The 14,599-nt window shown below is 28.2% G+C and overlaps 1 protein-coding gene across 1 annotated transcript; it reads left to right on the forward strand.

Moving 5' to 3' along the window:
* The first annotated feature begins 13,086 nt into the window (after positions 1-13,086).
* Positions 13,087-14,304, forward strand: LOC123915394 (F-box/kelch-repeat protein At3g23880-like). Its single transcript, XM_045966513.1, has one exon. The coding sequence runs from the start codon at positions 13,087-13,089 to the stop codon at positions 14,302-14,304; it is 1,218 nt and encodes a 405-aa protein (XP_045822469.1).
* Positions 14,305-14,599: the final 295 nt, after the last annotated feature.

Raw genomic sequence — 14,599 nt, forward strand, 5'->3', positions numbered from 1 at the left:
AGATGTCAATATGGCGCAATTCAATTTTTTCTCAATTATTTATCATTATAAGTCCAAATTTAGTAGAAAGCTGAGACAAATAATATAAGAATACATAATTGTTTGTTGATATATCTTCTTGTGAGATTTTCATTTTAGAATTCCAACAATCATGAGAATTTGATGGTCATAGTATCATTTATGTCTCTCTCTAAACCATAACCGAAATATAAATTTGTAGGTCTTATAATATCAGTTGGTCACTTTTAATTAAACTTTTCATTTTTCATTACTGATATATTTTTTTGTAAGAATTTTCTTAGAGGTGCCACATCAACACAAAGAAGGTTATATTAAAAGAGGTTATATTAATTTTCAAGATATAATTTGGCCGATCAATATATAATAGATATCCAACCATAAAAATTATGGATTAATCAAGACATATATGAAGAATATATATGAAATACAAAATGGATAAATAATAAAAGGGTGAAACTCAATATACAATAGATGATAAGATATTATTAAATGAGTGACCATTTGTTTTACAAATTTCTCGTAAGGATGCATGAAAATCAATAGATGCTTTAGTCAATATTCTGCCATAGAAATCCATAAATTAGTGAAGGCATACATGAAAAGTAAGAAAAGAACATAAGATATTATTAAAAGTTGTAGAATATCTACCCAAGAGTTATTTTGGAGAAAGTAAATGATGACTCAAACAATATATCTAACAAAATTGTCGTTGTCATGGGGCAAAAAGGTATGAGTAAGTTTATCTTGAAAGGACCACAACTTATATGCTACTATAAGCACCTTACTTATAATTTTATTACATCTTGTGAGAAATTCCCACACTCATAATCGATTGGTGAATCTTCTTCAAATGATGCATTTTTTTTTTTTGGAAATGAGGGACTATAAAGTATGCTCGCGTTTTCTAGTTCCATCACAACTTGTCCCTCTAAAGATCCAACCTGCACAAACATATCTTTCTTAACATGACTTCGCTACCTAAACAGTGTTGATTCACTTTCTAAAATATTTACACATCTTTCTACTTGTTATTATGTATATATAAAACCTAAAAATAAAACTGAAAAAAGAAGAAGCATGAGTCTAATTAATTAAGAAAATAATGTATTATTTGGATATGATCTTCCGGACTAAATTGTTGAATATATCATAACATTTTTCAAAAGTTCATATTCTTAAGATTAAGATATTTTCACACACTCAAATTCGATTTGAGGCTTTATCGATTCAAAAGTCTAATTTATAATCATATGTGATTCAACCTTTTTATTGGATAGAATATGTGATTCAAATCTGAAAAGATAAAAAATAAGAAAATTTATCATTGTTTCAAATTATCTATGTGATATAGTAAATAAGAGAAATGGAAAGAAAGACTCAAAAGAGTATTATAAATTTACACACCTTTTTATTTTTCCGATAAAAGCCAGGAGAAAGCAAATTCGATTTGAGGCTTTATCGATTCAAAAGTCTAATTTATAATCATATGTGATTCAAACCTGAAAAGATAAAAAATAAGAAATTTTATCATTGTTTCAAATTATTTATGTGATATAGTAAATAAGAGAAATGGAAAGAAAGATTCAAAAGAGTATTATAAAATTACACACCTTTTTATTTTTTCGATAAAAGTCAGGAGAAAGCAAACTCAAACAAATATATTGCCAATTTTCACACACATCAAGCAAAACTAATTAACAAAAACTCAATATGTCTTTTGTAGTAAACACAATAGATATATATAATGAATTTCATAGACAATAATTTATGTCAAAAGACTCTATAACTTATATAAGTTGGAATTCTTAAAGGTTATTTTTTTTTTATCCGCCGTTCTTAGAGTAATGACATTTATTTACATGATTTAACAAAATAAGCCTCCCCGTTAGCCATATTTATTGTTTGTTTAATTTGTTTTTTTTAAAAAAATTCTTATCGAATGTACATTGTTTGTTGCAAAGTAACGTCCCTCCATTCAATGGTTTGTTGTAAAAGTAACCCCTTGTATTACTTGTAAAATTCACATAGTACTTATCTAACTTTCATATAATTATTAATATATTATTATTAATATTATTTTGTTACTTTAAAAATGAAGATGTCACATAAGCACCAACTATTGCTTAGAAAAAAAGGGAGCTTTGTTAGCCTACCACATCAGCAAAAAAAAAGTTTTATTTACAATGAATGATGATACAATGAATATATATATTAAGTAGATGAGAGAAAGACAAAGGAGCCACAATTGATATGTTGTTATACGGACCACCAAAATGTTATATATCTTTCATTGTCAACAAAAAAGAATTCAATAATAGAAAAAAATAATCTTTTAGATCATCATAATAATTAAAGAACTCAATAGTAGGAAAAAAATTAGTTCAGAAAAGGAAATTGTGTTGTAGATCATAATAAATAAAATAAATATATAGTTGAAAATAAATTTATAAAATGTTATAATTTCAAACAATAAATAAATATAAAATAATTGAACAAACAAAAAAAAAATTACATTTAATTATTTTAAATTTTGCATGAAATTTTTTTAGAGGTGCCACATCATCATCATATGAAAAGTAAAAAAAAAGTAGTATAAATTTTTTATTAGTGAAACAAACAAATTATTTATTTTAGATTTTGCATTAGAACACTATTGAGTATGTAAATAGTTATGCAATGCAACATGATGAGTAAAAAAGAAGAGTATTCCGTATAAATTTTTTATGGATTTGGTAGCCATAATTTGTAAGAAGGTTTTTTTTATGATAATTGTAAGAAGTTATATAGTGATAATTTGATATATTGATAATTAAAATGATTTAATTAAAGGAGATGATGAAAATATTTTTTAATAGAGATTGTAAACTTTTCTTGTAGAGTGCCACATCATCAAAATACTTGATTGTGAGCAACTCAACATTCCTTTTACTTGTAAAAGATTTATCCTTCTTATTTTTTTTTTTTTAGGTACTCTAGTGAGTAAAAATTTTACCTTGAAGGAGAATATATAAGAGGGGTATTCAGGGTTCAAACCCCAACATCTGCATGTTTAGTGTGATGTCCATATCAACCGCTCCCAGAGCCTATCGTCCTTATTATTAAAAAAATATATATTCTTGTTACTTAATATATACTCCCTCCGTTTTTTTTTAACAAGCCAAAATGAGATATATACTCCCTCCGTTCTTTTAAAGTGTCTTTTGACGTCGGATTTAACGTCACTAGTGGAAAAAACACTTTTTAAATCGATTCCTGGAGGCTTTTTAAATCGGTTCAACAACCGATTTAAAATCGATCGATTTAGTAAGTTTTTTTGTTTTAAATCAGTTGTCAATCCGATTTAAAAAAAGTTTTTAAATCGGGTAGCACGATTTATTTAGTTTTATTTAAATCGGTTAGACCAATTTAAAAAAATTCAAAAAATCTGTTACCTTTTTAAATCGGGTGTACCCGATTTAAAATATCAAATTTAAATCAGTTTAACCGACTCAGTAACTTATTTTAAGTCAATTCAACCGATTTAAAAGCATATACTATTTCTTTCTTTTTTAATCCCAGATTCTCCTACAATATTGCGTTCCTATTTAATTGTGTTTTTGATATTTTAAGGATACCATTTGTCAATTATATCCATTATCAATTACTCTTATTTTTTCAATAAAACTAATTAACGGCAAATTTCATGCTCTTTGAAACTGTGGATATTTGGAAAACTAAAGTTTTGCGCCAGGCTATTTCATTTGAGCATGAGATTCAACAGCAAACTATATTTTACTTTTTGTTTATGTCATTTAATTTCATGTCTCCGATTATGATTCATTCTCAATCTGCTTTTAACAGAACAATTAGCTTCTGCTTTTACCCTTTTTCCTCACCAAACTTCATGCTATTTCAATTGTTAGTACTTCCTCGGTGCACGTTACAGGTGGTCAAGCCTCAGACTAGACGAGATCGTAGGTCTGGGAATAGGAAGTCCTTGCAGCAACATCACATTTTGGGGTGTTTGGCTACATGGAGAGAACCGGATGGTCTTGCCAAATTAGTTGATGGTGTGTTGGGCAATTATGGTCAAGAAAGTCTCGGTTATGGGAAAGACAATAATGAGGAGGAGAATACCAAGATGAACACTAAAATTAAACAATGTTTTCGTAAAGTTGCAAATGGACACTTCATAGCCGCTGTGCTTGTAAATCTGTTTGGTTTTAGTACATAACATTAAATGCCGTTTCAAAAATGATGACGTGGTAAACGGAGGTCGACGTGGCAATGTGTGACGTGGCAAACGATGATGATAAACAATCATCCGTTTAGAGGGATCAAATCCAAAATAACAAAATTAAACCCAAACATATTTTTTTCTTTTTTCTATAAACCCAAAATTGGACACATATTTTTTTAAATCCAGAAATTTGTGATGAAAATACTAAAACGATATTTTCTTCTTCTTTCTTCAATTTTCTTTCTTCTCTCTAGCCTAAAATTCCATAAAACTTTTTAAAGACCAAATTAATTGACTAATCACCATCTTTAAAAATTTACATTAATTTTTTTTAATCAAACAAATTTTTATATTGTAAAATTTGAGTTTCATTATAAACTCTATAGTACACCTTGAACCTTAGCCAGGACATTTATCATCCTCAAATCACAACCAAAAAATTCAGAATCACTTTACGATAAAATGACTCGTTTTATTCTTTTTTTTTTCTTCTTCTTTTGAATCGCTCAAATGACATCCATTAAAACATGTTTTGCTGGTGGACGGTGATTTCATATGATAATTGAAAGAAAATGGATTGTGTTTTAGATAATTGAAAGAAATTGGATTGTGTTTTAGAGTTTTTAATTGGGAAAGTCGGTGATGATTTCATGTTTGGATCTGAGTGACGCAGTACAAAAGTATAAATGATTAACAAGCGATAATCTTATAACAAGAACAAAGGTGTGCAAGCTTCTGGAATCCGCCAGAAAGAGTAAATAATTTGGAATCTACCAAATTTGAAAAAAATCTCTATAATTTTTATTAAATAAAAAGGTTGTCTGTAAAAAATAAAAATAACAAATCTCCTAAAAAATAGTAAAAGAAAATAAATCTAGCTAAAACATAAAAATAACAAATCTATTTACGAAATCTTTTACAAGTAAAAGGAATGTTGAGTTGCTCACAATCAAGTATTTTGATGATGTGGCACTCTATAAGAAAAGTTTACAATCTCTATTAAAAAACCTTTTCATCATCTCCTTTAATTAAATCATTTTAATTATCAATATATCAAATTATCACTATATAACTTCTTACAATTATCATAAAAAAACCTTCTTACAAATTATGGCTACCAAATCCATAAAAAATTTATACGGAATACTCTTCTTTTTTACTCATCATGTTGCATTGCAGAACTATATAACTTCTTACAATTATCATAAAAAAACCTTCTTACAAATTATGGCTACCAAATCCATAAAAAATTTATACGGAATACTCTTCTTTTTTACTCATCATGTTGCATTGCAGAACTATTTACATACTCAATAGTGTTCTAATGCAAAATCTAAAATAAATAATTTGTTTGTTTCACTAATAAAAAAATTTATACTACTTTTTTTTTACTTTTCATATGATGATGATGTGGCACCTCTAAAAAAATTTCATGCAAAATTTAAAATAATTAAATGTTAATTCTTTTTTATTTGTTCAATTATTTTATATTTATTTATTGTTTGAAATTCTAACATTTTATAAATTTATTTTCAACTATTTATTTATTTTATTTATTATGATCTACAACACAATTTCCTTTTCTGAACTATTTTTTTTCCTACTATTGAGTTCTTTAATTATTATGATGATCTAAAAGATTATTTTTTCTATTATTGAATTCTTTTTTGTTGACAATGAAAGATATATAACATTTTGGTGGTCCGTATAACAACATGTCAATTGTGGCTCCTTTGTCTTTCTCTCATCTACTTTATTATGTAACTCCCACTTAATCATTCCCTCATTTACTTTATCATGTAACTCCAAGTAATTAATATTTGTAACCACTGCATGTGTGACTCTCTATAGCCAAACTCTTCGTATTTTTTTTTGGGTCACATCCTAACACTCTTCCTATATTTTTTTTTGAACAAGCCTAACTCTTCCTATATTCATAACATGGTTAATTGGTTCCTATATAAATGTGTTCATTCCTCCTATACTCATCACCTTTCACACCCAAGAAATATTTTAATTACACAACTAAGAGAGTTACCACATCATGTCTGCTTCTCAAAGTAATGCCAATAAGTAAGCATATTGTTCTTACATTTCATACACCTATGCTCTTCACATGCAATATTTCCACTTACATAAGACTTAACCCTTTATACATATAAAATCTTGGTTTGTTTTCCTTACAGGCCAACAGGAGCTGGAGATCATGTCGCATACAGTTTTTTAAATAACCTCGACAATGCGACAAATGAAAGTAGTATAAAAGTGTGCATTGCTAGAATGTGGGACAATCTGCAGATTCAACAAATATTTAAGGCTTCCTATTTTAGCGATATGGTATAATAATTTATTAGTCTAATTTTTAAGCATCCTTTCTTATTTACTTATATCGATATCGATTAATATGAATATGACTATTTTTTCATGTGAAGGAAACAAACAGGATGTGTATTTTTATTGATATAATGTTTGTTACTAGAAAAATCTTCTTTTTTTGTGTATTATTTTATTAGTCTAATGTTTTAGCTTATTTGTTTCTTATATTCTTATGTTGATTAATGGGAATATATTTAATTTCTCATGTGAATAAGTTGAAGAGGAGAAAAGAGACTTCTTTTTATTGATTTTGTAGTGCCTTAAAATTTATATAGATTGAGGGTATGTATATTGATGTTGGAGACATTCAATCAAAGGAGGGCAATCCAAATAATTTAGAAATATAAATATATGTTTCATTTTTAAATACTATATTGTCTACAATGTGTAGGTGATATATCTCAAGAGAAATATAGAAACAAAAACAAAGTATTTTTTTTTTTTTAAGTTGACACTCAAGTCATGTGGTTCTTATAATTGTAATACAAGAAGTATATTGATTCAACTTGAATTAGAGGTTGTCCAAATATATAATCTTCATACATTTATCGTATAACATATGCCTAAATCTGGATCGGTTAAGTGTGGATTGAATATATATAAATTTTAATAGACAGTCGTATTTTAATCTAAGCACGTCATCTTAGGTTGCAATTTAAATGTTCTTTGGATAATTATCATTTGAATCAAATTAGTAATTGGAGATTTTTTATATATACAACTAATGAACATATTGTTAAATTGATTTTAATTATCATTTCTTTTAACAAAAAATTATTCCATCCCTAAAATATATAAATGATCTATTTACAAGTTATAAAAAAATGTAAGTATGCCAAAATTATATTCAAGTTATAAAAAAGTGAAAACAATTTTTATAATTTGGTCCATTTGCAAGAGATTAAAGAGTGAATGACTCTAATATTATTCGTTTATGTTTGTGTCAAAAATATTTTTCACCCATTCTTATACTATTAGTGCCTATAATTATGTGAATTAGAAAAAAAATTAAATTTTCATCTTTAATCTTAATTCAATTGTTTCACATTTTCAACTTCCACATTTTAAAAATATTTTGTAACAATATAATTGCAAGCATAGAAAAAATAAACCAAATTATAATGAATTTTGAAAAAACTAATTGTCAAACCTCTTTCCGATAGGAATCTACCTGATTTAGAGGGGATGAAGAATTTGAAGTAGTATTTCAATTTCAATTAAAAGATGAAGAATACTAATTTGTTTATGGATGACCATAGATTTCAATAAATATGAGAAACTTTAAATTACATATAGGAGTAAAGTTAATAGTTCCGTCAAGTTGTGCTTAATTTTACAAGAAAGACCAAAGGATGAAAGACAAAAACCACCAAAGATGAATCATAAATCAATGTTGGAGATTTATTTAATTTCACTCACTCTTTTTTATATCCAATAATCAATATTTTTTTTGTTTCATTCTCTCATTTCTATTTTGGAGTACTTTGAAAGTCATTATTGAAAGTTCTTAAACCAAACTAAAAACAAATTCGCAATTAAATATTATTAAATGGTTAAAAGACCAACTAAACAACAAGAAAAACGAGGGACATAATTAAACAAAGGAAAAAAATCTAAACAAAAAAAGAAAGAAAGAATTAAGCAAATTACTAAAAAAAAAACCTCTAAAAGAAGTCGATATATCAACACAAGAACTAAAATTTAGTTAAATATGAAAGATCTTGAATTGCATAGAGGAGAGTAAGAAGCTATGCTATTTGGTATGTACTTTCAAGGAATGAGATCAAAAGATGAAAAAGATAAAACTAACATATATGAATCACATTTTATAACATGAGCTTATTTCAACATTTCTCATGACTAATATTAAATTTAATTATATGTATTTATACTTATCGTAGTTATTATATTTTATTTAAAAAATATTTTAAACGTGCTTTTTAATCAAACCCGTGCAACGCACAAGTTTATTTAATGAAAAAGAATACGGAAAATCAATCTACCCACACCTTATGAAATGAATACATAAGGTCAATAAATATAATTAGGGAAGTTATTATGCTACGTGACTCAAAGAATTCCAATAATAAACATATACGTTCATAAAATTAAGAAACCATAGACATAGTAAGTATATATAAATACTAGCTAGCATGAAGATTTTATCATATATATATATATATATATATATATATATATATATATATATATATATATATATATATATATATATATATATATATATATATATATATATATATGTTGAGACTTTTGCAAGAAGAGTGATACATATTTTGGTATTCAACTATTCATATTGTAGGTTTTATTTTGGTGTGTTTTCAAGTTTAAAGCTTATTCTATTTTTAATATTCATGTCCATTTTTCTTACTTTGTTAAGGTTCAAATTGTTCAAAGATAATAATGGAACAGATAAATCTGGTGATTTGGAATCACCGGATGGATAACAAATTTATCCATCACTCATTCCACAAATTAGTTAATTAACACTCTTTTTTTCTATTTAATTTCATTTATAGAATAACAAATTTAGTCACAAAAAAATATTTTTATTTATTTATAAAAATAATAAAAGGTTCAAATTGATGAAAGGTCAATGAAAAGTCGTAAGTTACAAACTATTTTTATTTTATTAAAATATCAATTATTTACATTTTTTTATTAATAGTATAGGAAAAAAGTAGTTGAAAAATTGCACAAATGAAAAAAAATGATCAAAAAAAAAATTTAGAATAAATTTTAACAATAAATAAAACTCAGCTCAACAAAGTCAATATATCAGCATAAGGCAAGCATGACTACATCTAATATACAAAAGTAAAAAAACAACGGTAAGAAAAAAAAAAGTAAGAAAGCAAAGCAAGTTGCGACTATACTACCACGATGTATAAAAAGAAAATTAAGTTCTCATGCTATTACACTATTAGAATAAAATATAATGCACCTCTTCAAACTTATGAATATTAACAGATATTCACTAAAAATTATATTAATTGTCCTTAATATACACAAATCTACTATGTAGGTTAATATTAAACAATTTTTTTTTTAAATAAACTTCTTATGTTTAAATTCGAATAAAGATTATTAAATAAAAAAATTCAAAGCAAAATGAGCGGAGAAAAACCTCATAGTAAAAAAAAAACAAACAATAGACAAAAAAAATCGAGACTAATAAAATCGGGATAAAATTTCACCAAGTGAATAATTGATAAGAACGAGAGGGAGGTAAGTAGATAAGTTATTTGGCATCTTAAATTGTATAGAAGGGAGTAAGCAGTAATGTTGCTATTTGATAGGTAATTTTCAGAACACGAGATCACGTGATAAAAAATGTCAAAACCACCATACTTCTTAGTTCAACATCACTCATGAGCAATATTTTCACCAAGTATAAGTATGTATGACCTCCAACTCTTATTAAAAATAAATAAATAAGGGATACATTAAAAATAAAAAAGCAAAGTGATTTGTGACTAAAATTGCAACTCATATAATGAAAACTAAGATTTTATACGATGACACAAATTAAAATAAAATTTGATACATCATTTCAATAAAAATTATTTTAATTTTGTAACAACTTTTTTTATTTTTACACATATATAATATTGAATATAACCATATCGTAAAAAGTATTTAACAATGTATTTTAATCGAATGTATGATTATACTTATCACAATTATTATTTTTAATTTATAAAAATATTTTAATTATGTATTTTAATCGAACTTGTGCAACGCACGGGTTTACCCCTAGTGTAAATAACAACAACAATAGCAATGTTTGAATATCTCTCATACACACAAAAATTGTTTCTTTTTTCCATTTAAACCAAACGTTGTCGGCATATGTTAAAAAATTAGGGAACTCGTATATAGGAGTTTAGAAAAAAATATAAATTTGTGTTGAATTTGTCAACAACAAAATAACTTAAGTTGAATCTTGCACGGTTGAAGAAGAAGCAAAAAGAGAGAGAGAAAAAAAAAATTATGAATGGAGAAGAACACCTTTGGTTTTTGTATTGAACTCATATTACTGCAAAACTTTACAATTTAACCAATCGTCAGTTGGTTCAGTGGTGATTGGCGCTGAATTTGGTAGTGAGCACCGCGGTTCGATCCCCCGCAACTATGATTGGGAGGGGACTAGAACCACTTGATGTCAGAACTTAACCTCCGAACCATATTAAACTGGTGGTGAAAAAAAAAAACTTTACAATTTACAATGCCTTAACTTATCATTGACTTGATATCAGCATGTGATGTCCCTGGAATTAAAAAGGTTACTCCATCAGAGTGGAAGGAAACAGAGTTGTGGTTACAGCGCAACTTAGATACACAATGGTTGGGTTACAGAACTAAAGAATCTAAGAATTGTGATAAATACTCCTTCTAGTTCTTTTTATAAGTAATACTTTTGAATTTTTATTTGGTTATTTTTATAAGAAACACGCTTTAAATTTTTTCATTATTAAATACACAATTTCATTTTTACTAAATGAAATCAAATAATTCATTCTAATGATAATGCATTAATTAGAAAGGCATATTCTCCATGTTAGTCCAAGGTTACTTTTGGAATAAAACATAAAACTTTAAAATTATTAATGAGAAAATTACCTTCTTTGATCTGTATGTTTTTTTTTAAAGCGTTTCTTATAAAAAGGATCGGACGGAGGATCACTTTATCAGAACGAATTTAATTTATATGCACCGTCGGTGTAAAATTATTTTGCACATGCGTCCAATAATATACCGACACATCATGTATGGTCATTAAAAACACATGATGTGTCACATTCATTAAATGATGTGGCAACACGTCATTGGATGTATGTGTAAAAAAAAATTACACCGACGGTGCACAGCAATTAAACTCTTATCAGAACACCTCATTCAACTGTTCGGGTTGGCAAATTATTTAATGGAACACTTAATTCTTGATTGATTCGGAATAGTATGTTTCTCAAGATAGGTTTAAATTTCCTTCAGTACTCAAATTATAAGTACGCAACGCAAAACATGTATAAACTTTGTATTTACTTAGGTGATCAAAAATAGTAGAGGCAAGGAAAAAATTCTAGTTATCTTAATTGAGAGGCAAGGAGTCAAGAAATCATTTGGATGCGGGTGGAAACATTTGCTCTAGATGGCACCTCTCACTGCTAACTTCGGATTAAAGTTGCACCAGTTTGTAAAAAATGCATTCTTGCTTGGACACTTAGAAAAGGAGATGTACATGGAGATAACCCCGGATTAAAGTTGTACCAGTAATATCAAAATTAACTAACAGTTGTTCGCTTGCTGAAATATAATGGTCAAAAACTATAAAAAAACAAATCTCTCCATATTAAGCAAGATTTGTGTGTCAAGAAGTGAAATAAATAATTTTACAACAATACCCTCGTTAACTAGTTTATTTTCTCGTAAAAAAAGATAAATATGTTATTTTCCCTCTTTTATTAATTTCTCTCTTCTCACCTTTCTATTCATCCAAACCATAAAAAATTGCTATACAATTTCTCTTCCATCTCTCTTATTTCTCTCTTCATTATTTCTCTCTCCACTATCTCTCTGACATCCAAACATAGCGTAAAGCTCTTAGAGAAATTTTACTATTCATCTAAGAGTTATATTTTATATAAAGTTATTTTTTTCACAAGAATTAAAAGATTAATTTTTTTTTTGGGTTACCATGATATTGGTACAAAATTTCCACCGTCGTTGGTGATTGATTACTAATTTCCGTCGGAGAACCTGTGGGGCACACAAGGTGAGTTCTCCCCTCCCAACCGAATTTTCTCTATACGCATAAACCAGAAATCGGACTCTTCTACCGGTGCATAAAGAAGATACATAATTTACGCGGAAAAAAAAACTACTTTGTTCGGTGAAAAGAAAAATAAAATACTACTTTGATTTTTCTTATGAGGAAGGAATTAATAAGAATTTAATTTATATGCATCGTTAGTGTAAAGTTATTTTACACATGCATCCAATAATATACTGACACATCATGTATGGTAATTAAAAGGATTTAATTGATATGCAGTGTAAAATAATTTTACATTGTCAATCAATATCAACCATGTTTTCCGCCACATCACCCCACTTTCTTGTCATGACATGGCAAAATGATGGTTATTTATTGAACGATCGTGTAAAACTATTTTATACCGTCAGTGCATATCAATTAAACTCTAATTAAAAACACATGATGTGTCATATGACAACGCATTATTGGATGTATTACACCGACAATGCCCAACAATTAAACTCAATTAATAATGCCTTGACCAAAACATTAATTAAAATTTAATGACTACAGTTTTTAAGTCTATTTTATTTACTTTAACACAACATAGTCTTCTTCTTCTTAATTATCAACACCGACAACACCCAACCCAACCATCCAGAAATGTGAGCAAACCTATTTGCAACTCCCACAGATGCCGCGAAGGCGAAAACAAAGAAGACCACCAGTTCCCTCTCGGTCATTCGCAGAAGAATGGGAACCTATAATCACTACTAAGAAGCGGCGGCGGAGACGGCGATTGACTACTACCACAGAAACCCTAACATCACCACCACTGCCCACTCTTTCCTCTGATATAGTTGCGGAGATTTTGTGTAGACTTCCCGTCCAACACCTCTTAAAACTCCGATGTATCTGTAAGTCATGGAAAGCTCTCATCTCTGATAACAAATTCATCGAGAAACATCTTATCATGTCAAAGGCTTCCCGAGACCGCCACCATCTCACTATTTACCCTAGGATCGACTCACATGATCTGGAACTTTGGGATTCCATAATTCCCACTGTTTTCAGCAGCACCATGTCATCCTCTACGGTTAAGCAGACCAGACTATGGTGCCCTAATGTTTTCAACAATTTTGTATATCTTTGCTCTTGCGACGGTATCCTTTGTTTCACTATTATGTATCGTTCAGTTCTTTTGTGGAACCCTTCCATTAGAAGATTCTATATATATCCACCTTTGCCAATTAAAGATGAACGACGCGAATCTGAATATAGTTTTGGATATCATCATTTCACTCAGAGTTATAAGATTGTTGCTGTTACTAACTTTCGTGCAAAAAGAAAAAATGAAGTTAGGGTTTATACTTTGGGTATGGATTCTTGGAGGAGGATCAAAGACTTGCCATATTCTGACTTCATTATTAGACCAGGAGTATTTGTGAGTGGTACCATTACTTGGTTGGTATATGATGCCACTATTACTTCTAAACATTTCATTATTTCGCTTGATTTTGAGAACGAGTCCTATCAAAAGCTTTTGCTGCCAAATGTGGAGACGGATACTTGTATGTTGGGGGTTTTGAGAGATTTCTTGTGCATATCTGCGAGTACCGATATGTTTGTGGATGTTTGGATTATGAAGGAATTTGGAAATAAAGAGTCGTGGACTAAATTGTATCAGGTTCCTTATTGCACAGGAGTTCGGGGTCTCTATCCCCGCCACAAGGCTTTATATATTTCGAATGATGACCAATTGTTAATGATTTTTCGAGATTCGAGGCAATTGAAGTTGGGTGTCTATGATTTCAAAAGTGGTACTTTTAATATGTCCAAGATTGAAAGCTTTAATAGTGATTACATGGATCCAGAAGTCTATGTTGAGAGTTTGATATCACCTTGTTCTTAGATGCAATGTTATTCAGTTGCAACTTTCAACATATGGGTAAGCTTCCATTAATGTTATTTATTTTATGCTTGTTCTTATTATTGACGACTTTATGGATCAATGTTAATTAATTGTTGAGAAACAATGTACCGATTTGTAAAATGGAAATAGTATCAGATTATAAAGAATAATAACTAAGGTTTAATTGTACTTCATTTATTATATGGATATGGCTATTTATGCAACAATGTTTGTTACCCCTAAAACATAGGTTTGTGAACATTGCTTTGGTAGAAAGGGACTTTGAGCTGTTCAT

Source organism: Trifolium pratense, linkage group LG3, assembly GCF_020283565.1.
Source record: "Trifolium pratense cultivar HEN17-A07 linkage group LG3, ARS_RC_1.1, whole genome shotgun sequence".
NCBI lineage: Eukaryota > Viridiplantae > Streptophyta > Magnoliopsida > Fabales > Fabaceae > Trifolium > Trifolium pratense.